At 67.6% G+C, this 14,983-nt stretch overlaps 4 protein-coding genes across 4 annotated transcripts in view; 2 read left to right on the forward strand and 2 right to left on the reverse strand.

Moving 5' to 3' along the window:
* The window catches only part of MNEG_5438 (hypothetical protein), a gene marked incomplete at both ends in the record, with an annotated part of 8,920 nt that extends 774 nt beyond the window's left edge, over window positions 1–8,146 (reverse strand). Inside the window, 19 exons of the mRNA XM_014046084.1 lie at window positions 171–317; window positions 589–673; window positions 882–945; window positions 1,141–1,202; window positions 1,364–1,512; window positions 1,980–2,089; window positions 2,225–2,258; window positions 2,524–2,643; window positions 2,859–3,030; window positions 3,261–3,345; window positions 4,643–5,055; window positions 5,281–5,357; window positions 5,614–5,676; window positions 5,947–6,037; window positions 6,321–6,421; window positions 6,605–6,682; window positions 6,938–7,041; window positions 7,238–7,660; window positions 7,879–8,146. Coding sequence (XP_013901538.1) covers window positions 171–317; window positions 589–673; window positions 882–945; window positions 1,141–1,202; window positions 1,364–1,512; window positions 1,980–2,089; window positions 2,225–2,258; window positions 2,524–2,643; window positions 2,859–3,030; window positions 3,261–3,345; window positions 4,643–5,055; window positions 5,281–5,357; window positions 5,614–5,676; window positions 5,947–6,037; window positions 6,321–6,421; window positions 6,605–6,682; window positions 6,938–7,041; window positions 7,238–7,660; window positions 7,879–8,146 — 2,646 coding nt within the window. The remainder of the gene's footprint in view (window positions 1–170; window positions 318–588; window positions 674–881; window positions 946–1,140; window positions 1,203–1,363; window positions 1,513–1,979; window positions 2,090–2,224; window positions 2,259–2,523; window positions 2,644–2,858; window positions 3,031–3,260; window positions 3,346–4,642; window positions 5,056–5,280; window positions 5,358–5,613; window positions 5,677–5,946; window positions 6,038–6,320; window positions 6,422–6,604; window positions 6,683–6,937; window positions 7,042–7,237; window positions 7,661–7,878) is intronic.
* Window positions 8,147–8,870: 724 nt separating this feature from the next.
* On the reverse strand, window positions 8,871–10,226 carry MNEG_5439 (hypothetical protein; the record flags this gene model as incomplete). Its single annotated transcript, XM_014046085.1, has 2 exons — window positions 8,871–9,906; window positions 10,066–10,226. 2 exons carry the CDS (start codon window positions 10,224–10,226, stop codon window positions 8,871–8,873), a joined length of 1,197 nt encoding a protein of 398 aa, XP_013901539.1.
* Window positions 10,227–10,581: 355 nt separating this feature from the next.
* Window positions 10,582–11,492, forward strand: MNEG_5440 (hypothetical protein; the record flags this gene model as incomplete). The annotated part of the gene is made up of 4 exons (XM_014046086.1): window positions 10,582–10,656; window positions 10,779–10,938; window positions 11,053–11,166; window positions 11,482–11,492. 4 exons carry the CDS (start codon window positions 10,582–10,584, stop codon window positions 11,490–11,492), a joined length of 360 nt encoding a protein of 119 aa, XP_013901540.1.
* Window positions 11,493–11,651: 159 nt separating this feature from the next.
* Window positions 11,652–14,911, forward strand: MNEG_5441 (hypothetical protein; the record flags this gene model as incomplete). The annotated part of the gene is made up of 1 exon (XM_014046087.1): window positions 11,652–14,911. A coding segment is annotated over one exon (3,260 nt), but the record flags the coding sequence as incomplete, so codon positions are not given.
* Window positions 14,912–14,983: the final 72 nt, after the last annotated feature.

Genomic DNA, 14,983 nt, shown 5'->3' on the forward strand with positions numbered 1-14,983 from the left:
CCGCCCCGCCCCAGGCCCTGCAACACACAATACATGAATTCACACAGGCACAGGCGTGCGCGCGCGCACGCGCACACACACAGACACACACACACACACACACACACACACACACACACACACACACATGCACGCACACACCCCCACACGCACACACTATCCACCCTCACCTTGAGCCACACGCCCTTGCCGCCGTAGTAGGGGTTGAGAGGGTTCGTGGGGCGCGCGCTGGTGAAGGTAACGTTCTGCACCGTGTTGAAGCTGCAGCCGTCCAGGATGATCCCCAGGTCCGCATTCTCAAACACCACGTTGGTGATCTGCGAGCCGCGCACACGAACGACGGTTTCGCACGCCGGCGCGTTGTGGGCGCGGGCCGGGCCGCCGGAAGGACTTTCACTGCGAATGCACGGGGACGCGGCACGAACCCTGCGGGGCGCTGCGGCCCAGTCGCGCCCAGCCGTGCCCTGGGGGCCAGGGCGGCCCCTACACTACATCCCCCGTCAGCCCATTGGCTCCCCTCAGGGGCATCATGAGCTGGGCCCCACACACACCACCGAGCCTGCACTACCCGCTCCCCCTCCCCCGCACCCAGGAGTGGGCGGTGTGAAACATGTAGAGGCCGTTGTAGCCCGCCTCCTTGCTCTCCCCCGCATAAGGTGCATCTGCCGGGAACCTGCAGCGGGACGCAGAGACAACCGCAAGCAGGTCGCCACTTCCAACTCCAATTCGCAGCCCAAAATTGCGCTGCACGGGGTTTGCACAATGCCGCTCTGCGGCACCCAAGGTTGACGTCGCACTCCGCACGTGCCCGCTGCGCCCCTGTCTCTGCAGCCCCGTGCGCCCCGCATCCGCCGCCCAGTCAGCATCCTTTGACAGCCGACCTGATTGTTAGGTCTGACATCCCGGTGATGTTGCGCTTCACGCCACTGGTTGGGGTGTTCCAGTCTGCGCGGAGGAAAGGGGGGGGGGTGACACAGAGGTTGCGCACTCAGATGAGTAAATTTGCGCGCGCGCCCGCACCGCGCACCAGCCGTGCACGTGGTCGCTTTGCTACAGCGAGCGTGCGCCGTGCGGCCGCGGGCGCCACGGCCCGATGGGAGTTGTTGGCGGTTTGACCGCCGTCGACTGCCCGCAACCCACCGTGCAGCTCCGGCTTCCAGGCCGTGGACACGTTGAAGGGCAGGGCGCGCTCGAACTTGATCCTGCGGGGCAGACGCAGCCGCCCCAGCCGGTGACGTCACAGCGGCCCGCTGCTGCTGGCAGCCGCCGGGCGCCACAACGCAGCCCCGCCTGCCGCGTACACGAGCTCAATTGCCTGCCAAAGCGCGGCCCCCCGGCCCCGGGCCGCCGCCGCGGCGCCCACCTGGGCGGGTTGTCCATGACCGCTGCGATCCTGGATGTGAACTTCACCACGTCCGCGCGGTTGGTGTAGGCGTCAAAGGGCGCCATGAGGCGCTGGTTGAAGGAGTAGAGCATGTCGTTGTTGACATTGTCCAGCACGATGCGCACCATCTGGAGCGGGTTGTTTGGTTTGTTGGTCGGTTGGTTGGTTGCTTGGTCGGCCGGTCGGTCAGTTGGTTGGTTTGTCAGTCCAGTGCAGGGAGGCTGCTGTGCAGTGCATGGCATGTCAGATGGGGGTGCGTGATAATCGCAAGTGTGGCGGCTGCAAGCACGCCTCGAGGCACAACTGCAGTGACACACACACACACACACACACACACACACACACGCACGCACGCACGCACGCACGCACGTGCGCACACACGCACAAACACCCCCCCCCACACACACACACAGCGCTGTCAGCGGTCGTCCAGGTCTGCTTGTCAGCGTGCATGGAATTGCCCCACATGAGTGGCGCTACAAATCTGGGAACCGTTCGACGTCTGGAGCTGCAGCGGCCTGACCCTGCACCTTCTCCTTGCAAGGCACAGTGGCGACAGGCTGCAGCTGTGTGCTGCCTGCTGCCTGCTGCGCACCCTTCCAGGTTGCAGGCCCGCGATGCTGTCAAGCTGCACGATGTCAGAGCCCCTTATAATGTTGGCCGTGACATACGCCAGGCGCGTGTCATTGTTGGGGAAATCGCCGCCTGGGGGTCGGGAATGCAAAGGGGGTTCAGGAGGAGGGGCATGAGCGTATGGGGCACACCGCGGGGCAGGCAAGCACGGCTGCGCCACAGAGCTGTCGCTGCACACACGTGCAACTAACGTCCAGCGCTCCTCACCGTTCCAATTGATGTAGCCAGGACCAAAGGCATACTGCGGAGGAGAATAGCAGCAGGGTTATGGAGGGGCGCATGGCAAGGCAAGCGCTGCGTATGCTTGGGATTCAGTCCTGTCAATCGCAGCCATGAGTGTGCGGTGTGCCCTTGCGTCTCCGGCCTGACCAGGGCCGACGCCCATCACCAGTGCAGTCGTGGCTGACTCGCCCGAAAATCCTGCTGCTGCCTGCTGTGCTGTGTAAGCCCCGGCTTCCCCTTAACAGTCGTTGAGCAACCTGGCGTCCCTGGGCCATATGCCACACCTGCGAGATGCCATTCGGCCAGGTGTTGCCGTAGACCTCGGTCAGAGACTTGGGGAAGTAGATGACAGTCTGGCCAGCGCCCTCGCCCCTGAAGAATATCTGCTTGTCAATGTCCAGTCGCTGCAATATCACGTGATTTGGCCATTAAGATAGGAACAAGGGTCAATTTTATGGCAGGATACTGAGGCGCAGCAAATGATGTGCATGCGGCCGCGGCGTGCGGGCACACGCAGCAGCCAGGCGGCCGCCTCGGCCCACAACCGGCTCTTCTTCGAGCGGGCCCGCCAATGTGACGGGGCGCACGTGCGCCGCCGGCTCCCCGGTCCCTGCCGCACCCTCGTGATCACGTAGGTGCCCTTTGGCAGGAGCAGGGTGCCCTGGCGCGGGATGGTGTTGAACGCCAGCTCAAAGGCGGCGGTGTCGTCGGTGACGCCATCGCCCTTGGCGCCAAAGGTGGCCTTGATGTCTGCCATAATGGGGTTCTTTGGAGGGTCGTAGTCCCCATACCTGGCACGAGGGCAAATCAACAACAGGGCGCATGTGTGCGTGTGCGTGTGCGTGAGGCGTAGCCGCAGGCGTGCTCGTGCGCATGTGCGTCTGCGTGAGCACGTGCCACATTCCGTGCAAGCATGTGCCTGATTCATGTCGATGCAGGGATGCCTCGTGGGTGCCGCAAGTGTGACGCGCACTTCAGGCAGGCTAATAACCGAAGGGCCCGGGTCGCCGCTGCCGCTCACATGTAGCCCGCGTAGCTCCAGTCCATCAGGCGGCTGTTGGCGCGGTTGAACCGCTCCCCAGTGCAGCCATACAGCGACGAAGCGCCTGCAGGGATGTTTAGCGGTTTGGGGTGATTAGGATTTAGATCTGTGTTTTTGCAAACGTGATGACTGCCAACAATTGCTCTCAGAGTCCGAACTTACAACCAAGGGCGGCCGACAGGTGGCGTGACAGGCATCAGCCAGGCATGGCCGGGGGCGTCGGACGGGCCCTTTGCTCTGCGCCGTCAACCCCCGCTCACGGATGGTGTTAGCGCCGCAGGGCGTGCAGCCCGACCAGGTTGAAGTGGGGTAGCAGCATTTGGCGCTGCTGGTGCGGTTGCAGCCATAGGTGGCTGCAGCAGTGCGGCGAGATGGCATGGGGCAGCGAGCGGTTTTGGTGGACAGCATGGTGCAGACTGCCGATCTGATGCTACCCCAGTAAGCACTCAAAGCCTGTGTTTTACCGCCAATCCCTTGTACAATCTTGCATAGCCGCTCCATGCTGACGCACGGCTGCCACATGTGAGCAGCGGCCTCACGTTCGGGCGCGCATGTCCCAGTCGGGCGTGCGCAGACACCTTGGGCGACGGCGCTCCCTGCCAGCACCGCCAGCACGCACGCCAGAAAGGCTTCGATCGTCCAGGATCGCCTCATGACGCGCTTATGTATATGCTGGACGGTGACAGGGTCAATGCCCGGCAGATCGCGTTTGGTCTTCCCGCGACGACCGCCGTGGCAGAGCCCGGGTGTGAGCAACAGGATCAATCAAAGAAATTATTCAGCACTTCATTCACGTGTTGGGGTTCTGTGAGTGCCGCGCGAGGCGCGGAATAGATCGTCGGTCAGCCAGTCGAGGAGGCTGAACAATGGAAGATGGAATCGAGACTACCGTACTAAGTCGACGCAGATAACAAGGGCTGCATTGCCAGAAGGTGCAGAATCGCACGCCGTTGATTGCAGTGCGGCACAGTCACTGACGTACTCTATGCCAGGGGCGGACTGCTCAGAGCGCGGCGCGCAGCCGGTGCAACCCTCCATGAAACATGGCAGGGTATTCACTTTACAAAGGTGTCGCGTGCGCAGGCGCACAGAATATACCGTAATGTGCCAAAACTAGAATTCGGCAGTCCTGCAAGGTTAGTCCTCGTCTTCCTGCCGCCGCCGCTCTTGCTCATGCTGCCGGCGCGGCTGCCCCTGGCTGTGTTCCCGCGGCCGCACCTCCGAAACCGCCGCCTCCGCCAAACCGCCGCTGACCGCGGCCTCCTGCCACTCGGTCCGCCTGCCACCGCGCGGCGCGTCCTCCTGTCGCCCCGACGGCCAGATCCACTGCAGCCAGCTCCCCAAGATGGTTGCTCCGTTACCTGCCTGCCCCTGCTGCCTGCCACCGCCGCCGTCATCCTGGGCCCCGCGTCCCTCGTCGATTAAGAGATCCTCCTCCTGCAACAACTTGCCCTCGTCGGCCTCAACGCGCCCGCCGCCGCCCGCCGCTCTGGCTAGCGGAGTGGCTGCCGCCGCGGCCGCCGCCGCCTCTGCCGCGCCCTCGGCCCCCTCGCTCGCCGCCTCGCGCCCGCGCCGCCCAGGCAAGCCTGGGAGCTGCCACCAACGCCGCCGCTCGTCACGCTCCTCGTCCCAGTGCCACTCCCGGTCAGCCGGGCCCAACGCGGGGCCCCCGCGACGGTGGCCGCCGCCGCCGCCGCCGTTGTCATCCGCCTTTGGTGGCAGCAGCAGCTCCAGCAGGGTGATGGCGCAGCTGATCACCAGCAGCCAGATCACCCTGTCGCACGGCAAGGTGGGGGGGGGGGGGTGGCCGCGACGGCTGACATGCTGATGTGACTTCATTGCACGTAAGCGGGACGGCGCGCCAGGCCTGCGACCCCGTCCGACACAACACCACGGTAGTTTGGACTCCGCCATCGCGCACAGTACAGGGCTGCACCAGATTTGCAAGGGCTGATAACTGGCCCCATCGCCGCAAGCGGCTGGGCGCTTGGCCCCTGACCTGTCCGTGAGCTTTGCGTAGCGGCGGCCGTGGCGGTGCTTAAGGTCAAACGTTGCCGTTTGCTTGAACTCGTCAAGCTGCGGCGTCGCGCGTGGGGTAAAGGACGGGAAGCTGAGCAGGCAGAGGCGCGCACCGTGCGATAGCTGCAAATCAGCCGAACACGCAGTGCGCCCACCCACGCCGAAATCCAAGCAGCACGTTGGATACGCTAGCTCAAAACCCTAGTCGTGTTGGGTTGCGGCAGTACAAGCAAGCCTGGCAGCATTCTCGCGCCGGCGACCTCGCTTTCCCTCCATCATCCACAGCGCCCCCAAGCCCTGCCCCCAGCCCCACCTTGAGCTCCAGGGCCTCGAAGCGCGTCTCAAGGCAATAGTCCTCAAACAGCAGCTCCCACGCCTTGGGCCGCCACGTCAGCATAGGGAGGGGGGACGGGGTGCGGCGCCGCGCCGCGCCGCACAGGCTGTCAGATGCAGAACCCCAATATCAGCGACCGAAGGCCAAGACACGGGTGCTGGCGCAGTCCGCGAGCCGGCCTCCCCCAGACTGCGCCTGAACCAAATTGACCACGCTTGCTCCTGCGCGACTTGGAACGCCTCTGGTCCCGCAGGCACAGCGATCCATGTCGCCGCCCTGCTTGCGGCGGCACAGCCTGTCACCCCCGCCCACCTCTGAGAAGGCGTCGTATCGCCACGACAGCTCCCCTGCGTCCAGCAGGCTGTGGGCCTCGGTGATCGCCATGCTGCCATACGCAGCAGCCCTGCAGGCATGGGGTGCATATGGGTGGACGGGCGTTTTGACTTGTGTCCGACTGCTTGCATGCGTGAAGGCTTGCATGCGCGGTAGCAAACAAGGGCGGGTGTGCGTGGTAGCATGGTAGCGTCATCTTGGTGGTGTGCAACATTATCTGCGACAGCATTACTTTCCAGGGGTCCAGGGATCACCACGCATCCAAACTTCATGCATGGAGCGCCTGTGCTGTCGTTGCTGGGGCCTCGGCATATCATCGCTGCGGCCCAGCCCAAGCGCCGTGCGCCACACACTTGAACAGCCGGCTGTCTTGGGCGCCCGCGAACATGCCGGTGCCGCGGTTGACCGAGGCGTCTGCCATCGCCGCATGCAGCGCCGTCAAGGCACCGTCCACCTGGTATCAATGGCCAGGGGAATACACACTTATTGCCAAAACTGTTCATCAGCTTCCAGTCGCAGGTTCACACACCGAGGTGCAGGTACGTGACCGAAGCATGGTCCGATGCGCATGCGGGGGTGCCGCTGTTGACCATTGCGCGTGCATCGGTCCATGTTGAGCGCTACGCGCGGCACCCACCTCTCCGTCGACCTGCGACAGCGCCACCGACTGCCCCAGTATAGAGGAGGCCACCCTGAGGTGGCCCATATCCAGGACCTGGCGGGAGCGGGCAAGAGCGAGCTGCGCGTGACGCTAACACCTGTGTGCACGGGACTCGGGCGGCGTTCTGTAGCTGCAGGGATTCAGGCAAGCCTAGGCCTGTTGGGCCGCAAGCGCAGCTGCTTCAACAAACACAATACAGCACATGCACTTGGACCTGGAAATGCACATGCCCTCCCAATCATTCCTCGCAAGGCCCCTGTGTCTGCGGCGGCGGCTGCGCTTGCACACCCCCGCTCCCAAAGCGCTCACCCTGAGGACCAGCTTGTTAGGGTCCATACGGGCCGACTGGGGCGCCGAAGGGTCAATCTGGATCGTGTGGGCGTCGGCCGCCGCCGGTTGCGCCAAGCTCGGGCCTCCAGGGGACGGAGGGAGCGGCAGCAGGCACGCCGCCATTGAGACCGCTGCACATTGTCCCAGTTTGTCGGCCGCGGGTGCAACCGTCCCATGCTGCGCTCTGGGTACCTCGCCACAGCTGAGCCTGGCGCTGCCTTGCATGTGGCTGGCACAGCCCCCGCAAATGCAATCTGCGGGGCCCCCACAGACCCTCACCTGGGTGGAGCAGCCCGTCTGGGCGCCCGGTGCGGTAGAACGCCCCTAGGGGCATCACGCGCGACAGCGCCGCCGCGTCTTCGTCGGGCATGGCGTACTCCTCCCCGGGCTCTGACGCGGGCGGCCCCAGCAGCGCGACCGCGCCGTGCCGGTACGCGACTAGCAGGAACGGCGCCCGCGCGTCGCGGCGGCGCCGCTCGCGCCGGTCCCGCCGCTGGTGCGCGCCCGCGCCGTGCGCGCGCGAGGCGCCGGGCTGCTGCTGCTGCTGTTGCTGTTGCTGTTGGTGCAGCGAGGGGGGCCGCCGCACGACGCGCGGCTGCATGCGGGGGCCGAGCCACACTATGGCAAAGTCCTTGCCGGTGTCGACGCTCAGCCCGAGGCTGCGGCAGTGGTCCACGAGCTCTTTGATGTGCAGCCGCATGCCTGCGATGGCCGCAACCGGCGGCGCGGACGGGAGGCTGCGTCGGCACCGCCGCATGTGAGGGAGGATTGGGGCAGGACGCGCCCCTGCGCCCCTGCGCCTCGGTCGAGGGCGTCGCGGTGCGCTGGCGAATTGCAGAGCAGCTATGACAGCGCCAAGCCGGGCTGATGCGGATGGGACCGCACGCGCACGAGCGCTCGGACCAGGCCGGCGTGCTCACCCCAGTGCATGGCGCGCATTTGGAGGGTGCAGGGCGCGTCGACAGCCACTTCTGACAGCAGCCGCGAGGTGGCCACGCCGCCCGCCTTGGCGAACGGGCCGGCCGAGAAGCCTTGCTCGAGCGACGGCGACGCGAGGCGGCGCAGGGCATAGGGCCCGAGGAGCAGCAGCACGGGATGCTCTTGCGCCAGGGCCTCCGCGGCGGCGGGGTCGCAGCCGAAGGCGGCTTGCATGCGCTCGAGGCGGCTGCGGGTATCGTCCGGCGGCATGCGCTCGGCCCCGGCAATCGTCGCCAGCGGCCGCCTTGAAAGCAGCGCCGCTGAGAGTGACAGTGGTGGTGGCGCATGCTGGCCGCTGTGGGCGTGGGCATAGGCCAGGCTGCAGCGGCGCCGAGGCGCAGGAGTGTCGAGGGCTCCTTCGTGCGATGCTGGCTGACCGGTGCGCGTGTCGAGCGTCGTGGCGTATGCTGATGCCGGCAACTGACAAGCCCATGCGGGCATGTCATGCTGTTGAAATATACGCGAAGTGCCTAGGCATCTGTACAAAGCACGCCCGCGCATGCTGCGGGCTGCGTGGGTGTGCTGTTAATCAGCAGAAATTCAGCTACAGATCGCAAAGGTTACTGTACGTTCGCCTATACGATACTCCCGCATCATCAGAACAGCATCCAGAGACGTCCATGCCGTCACTGATTGCACTGCTGTGCAGCTTGCAGTGTCAGGTGTGTCGCTTTCATGATTTCACAGGACAAAATCTGCAATGCATGAATTCAAAGTGAAATGTGGGTGGTGCATCCTTCGCTTGTCTAAGCTCAGCTCTTTGCAGCATTGCCATTCAGCGTCCCATAGCAGTTTTGAACCTGGTCAACTGTAGCAGGTCAACACGAGACAGCTTACAGCACAGGATGCGCTCCAACTGGTGCTTTGCCGCACCGCCTCGACTGCCATTATTCGCGCGTGCAAGACATTCCGCACACAAAAACAAGGTGGCGGTCTATGTAGCCTCTGCGCCCTCCGGCAGCGCGATCCGTACGCGCTTGCCTTGAACTTGGGCATGCCCAGCCGCGAGCCCTCCGCCGCCGATGGCTGGCCGCCGCAAGCCCATGGCATCCTTCGCGCCGTCCTCAGGCTGCTGCTGCCGCTCCTTGACAGCGCCGGCCTGTGGGGCCGCTGGATGACTGCTCTGTCGCTCCTGCTGCTGCGGCTCCTGCTGCTGCTGTTGCTGCTGCTGCTGCTGCTGGCGCCGCTGTTGCTCCTGGTGCGGCTGCTCCCCTGGCGTTGCCGCTGCCTCAGTCCCGCCTGCGCTCTGCGCCTTTGGCCGAGCATCACGCTTGCGCTTGCCGCTGCCATCCCCGCGATGCCGCTTCTGCTCCTCCAGGCGCCAGCGCAGCTCAAGGACTTGATCCTGGCTGCCGTTGATAATGACATCATCAGTCCCAGGAACGAACGGTGCGCCACAGACTGGGCACTGGCACGGTGCCCGTGCCGTAGGAGCTGTGGTTGCAGCCGAAGGGGCCCTTGTCGCTGAGACGTCCCCGCTGCCGCCGCTGCCGCTGCCGCTAGCGCCACGGCTGCCCCCGGCGGCGCCCGACGTCGACGCCGCTGCTAGCCCTGCCGCGCCCAGCCGGTCAAGGGCCCTCTGGCTGACGATGTGGCCGCAGGGCACGAGGGCGACCATCGTGTAGCGCCCGCAGGGTAGGCCCGTGATGGGGCACGCGTACTGGGGTTCGTCTGTCGCGCCGCCGGACGTCCCCGCCGGCGCAGCAGCGGCGCCGGGCTGCTGCTGGACGTCAGGGGTCAGGGCCACCGCAAAGACGTCCTTCATGGACGCGAGGTGCTCGAGGGCGGCGCCGTTGGCGCGGATCTGGTTCGCGAACCGGTGGACGGCGGCCGCGTCGACGGGCGCGCCGCGGCGGGAGAGCACCCACTCGAGCACGGCCTCCCGATTGTACAGGGACCCCAGCCGGTCCGCAACGACGGGGGAGCGCAGCGGCTGCTCGCTGAGTGCGCAGGTGCCCCACTTGACCCGCCTGCGCGCGCCGCCGCGTAGGTGTCGAGCACGCAATTGGCTCCTGTGGGGTCTGTTCATTTCGAGTGTGTCCCTGCTGTGCAAGTCCCCAGCACAACATGCATGCAGATGATACAAAGCACAATGGTCACAAGCATGCAGCGCACAGGTCATGGCGCACCAGGCCGCCTGTTGGTCCAGCTGAGGCTCATGATACACCTGGCTGGTGGACACCGCGCCGCCGCGCGTCGAGCGCGAGCCCGAGTTTGCCTGATTGAGGCGCCAGCTGCTGCCGCGCAGTACGTCGCTGCGAGATATGATGGTGCCGCCGTCGAGCCCCATCGCGCCGTTATAGTGGCGGGGAGACTGCCCGCCCGCCCGCGCCGCTGTCGATCCAGAGCAACAGCACGCAACCTGACGCAAGAGTGTGTCTTGCTGTTGTGTTCGATCGGTGCACAGGGCCAATCAATTCATGCTTACGAAAGTCTCACGGAAGCTTGTGGCATATCAAGCACGATAGGCAATGACATGGCGATGCAGCTGCTCTCTCGTCGATCTACTGTCTCTGGCACTTCACATACAAAATCACATACTATACTTTGATGGAACAAAGCAATTGCAAGATACGCGCTGCACGCAAAAGCCACGCACTCGAGTGATCCTCACTTGAACACTGCGATCGGATGTGACTTCCCAAATGGACACGACGCTCGCAATAGAGGACTTCACGCAGTGCCTGGATCCCTCCGAGGATGCATCACAGGGCCAGCAGGTGTGCAGGGAGCCTGCAACTGCGGCGCCGCTGAGGGTGCTTTGCCGCCGGGATGCTGCTCTCCTGCAGAGCGCCATCCACACTCGTCACTCTCTTGCACCTTGGAAACTACCAATGCGCAGGCCGGCTCGCTGGTGCTTGTGGCGGAGGGCGGTGAGCAGCGTCGCTTCCCCCTCTTCTCCGGCGCCAACATCGTCGGCCGGGCCCCGCCGGCCCTGGTGTCAGAGGCGCAGCGGGAAGAGGAGTGGGCGGCGGCCTGCAACCTGCCCGGCGGCGCCCATGGTGGGAGTCAATGCATCGCCGCGCGCAGCCCCGCATCGTTGATCCGAAGCCGCGTGCGCGCAAGCGACCGCCAGGCGGCCGGCTGTGCTCACGCCACCCTCCTGGCCGTCGCAGGCGTCTTCATCCCGGACCCGACTCTGAGCTCGCCGCACGCGCTGGTGGCTGTGGAGGGGGCCTTCTGCCGCGTGAAGGACCTCGGGAGCCGCAACAAGGCGCGCGCCAATCGATGTCCGCGCCGACGTCATGCTCCACTTCGGGCGCTTCGCCGTGCGACGCCCGCCTTTCAGCAGCGCCTCTGCTGCGCTCGCCGCACGCGCCGGCGTCCGCGCATCTCTGTGGCGCGGCAGCAATGCAGCCGCAGGGTTACTCACTCCGGCCCCACCACCCTGCGAGTCTGGGGCCACGATTCGCTGCAACCGCCCCCAACCGGGCCCCCGCACCCGCACCCGCCGCGCCACCCACCCTGCAGACGCTTGTCGTGCGGCCGAACGGCAGGCTACCGCTTCGGACGGACGAGGTCTACCTATGCAACTCGGGCGACAGCCTCCAAGTAAGCTGCCTTTCGCGGCCTTGCGTTCTGCTTGACCCGTTCAGAGACCCTCGGACGCCAGCCCAGCTTGCTTTGCCCCCTCGCGCGCCCCCCCCCCTGTTCGCACCCATGCCGCTCAACGCGCACGACGCTTCGCCGCGATCCCCACTGCTCGTCCCCGCAGATGGGCTCAGTAATTCTCCGCCTGGAGCTGGGCCCAGACGGCCGCGAGGACGACGGCGGCGGCGGAGGCGGCGGTGGCAGCCCTCAAAATCAGCTGCCCGCCCAGGAGCAGCGGCAGGCGGGGGGACAGCAGCAGGAGGAAGCAGCGCCCGCTGCTTATGGGCAGCCGGGGCGCGCACGCAGCACCACACCGCCTGGCGGCTGCCCCCTGGTTGAGCAGCAACGCGGGCAACACGTATCGCCTGGTCAGGCCGCGGCGCTGGGCGGCGGCGCATTCCTCTTGACGAGCGCCGACGGCCGCCCATTTGCGGTCGTCCCGCTGGCGGCCGCAGCGCCGGTTGCGGCCGTTGCGCTTCAGCGTTCCACACCTGCGTCGCAGGCGGCCGCCGGTGGGTCGGCGCCGGCGGCCAGCGAGCAGGGTGGGGCTGGGTATGAGTGCGGGCCAGGGGCTGGGAGCGGCGGGGGCGGAGGTGGTGGGGGCTCTGAGGTGGACACTGATGAGGATTTGGATGATGTGTGGCCCCCGATTGATGAGGACGCAGAGGAGGGCAGCGAACAGGCATCACCCAGAGGCGGCCGCGGCGGCAGCAGCTTAGCTGCGGCCGGCGGCGACCGTCCGGAGGCGGGGCCTGGGGAGCGGGGCAGGGTGGGCGGCACGGCAGACGAGGTTGTTCCAGAAACCCAAGATTGGGACGCAGAGGCGGCAGCGCGAGCGGCCGAGGGCGAGCGGGCGGATGAGGAGGCTGGAGCTAGTGCCACGAGAGCCACGGGCGGGACCGCGGCGCCTGCGATCGAGGGGGATGCCCGAGGCGGCGCCGAGGTTGATGGCGCCGTTGCAATGGCGGAAGAGGACCAAGAGGAGGGCCAGTTTGGGGGTCAGCCGCCGCCGGCCACGGAGGTCCTGCTGGGGCCATCGCCGGGGGCACTGCTGCCGCCCGCGCAGGGTGATGCCACGCCGCCCGCTCCGCCGGCCCCCGGGCTAGGCGCGCTGGGCAGCATCGGCGACCTTGGTGACAACGGCGGCGGCGGTGGCGGCGGCCGAGGCGCTGCCGCGACGCCGGCGGGAGACACGCAGGTGTTGATGTTTGCCGGGGAGGCACACCCCCGGGCAGGTTGCAGCGAGCCCGCGCGCGATTGTGCAGCAGCAGTGGCAGGGGCCGCTGACCCTCGCCAAGTCAGCACGCTGCAGAGTGCTCCCCCCGCGCCGCCAGGCGCTGAGTCGACACCGCCGGCCGCCCAGGACGCGGTGGCGGCCCTGGGCGCGGCCAGGGCCACAGCGCTACCCGTGGAACCTGCGGCGGCCGGACTTGCTGGTGCTGCGGACGCAGAGCGCGATTCTGAAGAACTGGCCGCCTTTGGGGGCGACACCCAAATGCCGGGCGCCTCCGAATCCGCTGGCACTCCTGGCACGGCCCCTGGATCCGACGGCGCGCCGCCGTCGCACCAGCGCGGCGGCGGCGGCAATGCGGACGCGGCAGCGGAGGAGTCTGCGGGGGATGAGGTGGATCTGATGCAGGCGGTGCAGCGGACGCTGTGCAGGCAGCGCAAGCGGGCCCCGGCCCTGCAGCTGCCGCCGGCCCCGCCGCCTGCGCCGGCGGCGGCGGCAGCGGCTCCGGCGACCGCTGCTGCGGAAGGCATGGAGGAGGGTGGGTTGGGTGTGCAGGTTGCGGATGTGCAGGAGGCGCGAGGTGCGGACGTGCAGGCGGCCGCTCTGGGTGGGGCGCAACACGAGCGGGTGCAGGATGCCGGGCTGCAGCAGCAGCAGCAGCAGCAGCAGCAGCAGCAGCAGCAGCAGCAGCAGCAGCAGGAGGAAGAGCAGCCCCAGGAGCAGGAGCGACGCCAGCAACAACAGCAGGAACAGGAGCAAAAGCAGCACCAGCACCAGCCGTCCGACAGCTTCCAGCCAGGAGCGTGGCACAAGGTCCGCCGCAGCTCAGACCACGCGGCATCCCCACAGCCCTCCAGGCCCCCCAGCCCGCCGGCAGCACCAGCACAACCACCGCCGACCGCGGCACCAGAGGAGGGACCGTCTGCCCTCGCGGCCCCAGCAGGGGCAGCAGCGGCAGCGGCGGCCCCAGCGGTGGACGGCAGTGGAGCAGCTGACGAGGTCAGCGATGCGCCATCAGCGCCGCCGGCGGCGGCGGCATCCAACCCGCGGCCGGCCCGCGCATTTGATCCCTATGAGCTTCCGGAGAGCCTGGCGATTGAAGCGTCGCCCCCGCAGGTGCAGCTGCAGCCGCGGCGGGAGCCGACGCAGCGCAAAGGGCGGCGGCCGGCTGCCGTCGCATCCGCGGCGGCCGCGGCGCCCAGGGGGGCGGGGAGGAGCGCCGGCCGGGGCGCTGCGGCGGGCGCGGGGGGTGAGGCGGAGGCTCTGCTTGTTGGAGATGGTGGAGACGCGGGGCGCGAACAGGAGGGGGGGACCAAGGCGGCAGAGGGCGAGGTGGCCGCGCCGCGGCGCGGCCGCAGGAGCGGCGGCAGGGCAACGGCGGGCGGTGCCCTTGGGTTTGGTGTCAGCGCAGAGGCTGGGGCCGGGACGGAGGCGGGTGCAGGGGACAAGGCAGATGCGGGAGCAACAGGGCCGCTCGGCGGCCGGCCGACGCCGGCCAGGACGCCGAGGTCACGGGCAGGGCGCGGCAAGGCGGGGCGGGACTCACTCGGCAGCGAGGGCGCCGCTGCGGCGGGCGGTGCGGCGGCGCCGCGTGCCGGAGACCATGGATGCGAGGTTGGGGCCGAGGAGCAGGAGCAGCCCGTGAAGCCCAGGGCCAAGCGGGCCCGCAGGACCTCGCCACCACAGCAGCAGCAGCAGGAGCAGCAGCAGCAGCAGCAGCAGCAGGAGCAGCAGGAGCAGCAGGAGCAGCAGCAGCAGCAGGAACAGCAGCAGGGGCAGCAGCGACAGCAGCAGCGAGATCATCGCCGCGTCAGCTTTGTCGCCGCTCAGGTCGTCCCCCCCGCGCCTCTCGCGGGCTCCCTGGGCGCCGCCGGCAGCGGCGGCGCGCCCGGCTTGGCGCCGCGGCCGCGGCTGCCGGCAGAGACGCAGGCGCCGAGCGACTCTGCCCTCGGCGATGCTTTCGATCAGATCGGCGGGCTCGCGCTCGCGCTCGGCGCCGACTCGCAGGGTGACGCGCTGCTCGCGCCGCCGCCGCTGCAGCTCCAGTCCGCGGCCCCGCCGCCGCCGCGGTCAGGCGCGCAGTCGCCGGGGGCGGGGTCGACGCCCGGCCGCGGCGGGGCCGGCACGCCGTCCAAGGGCGGCGCGGCGTTTGGGTTCGAGACGCAGCAGGCGGCAGACGCGCTTGAGACGCTGGCTGGCTCTGGCGAGGCCGGAGAGGGCGACGC

Source organism: Monoraphidium neglectum (genome assembly GCF_000611645.1).
Source record: "Monoraphidium neglectum strain SAG 48.87 unplaced genomic scaffold scaffold00810, whole genome shotgun sequence".
Lineage (NCBI taxonomy): Eukaryota > Viridiplantae > Chlorophyta > Chlorophyceae > Sphaeropleales > Selenastraceae > Monoraphidium > Monoraphidium neglectum.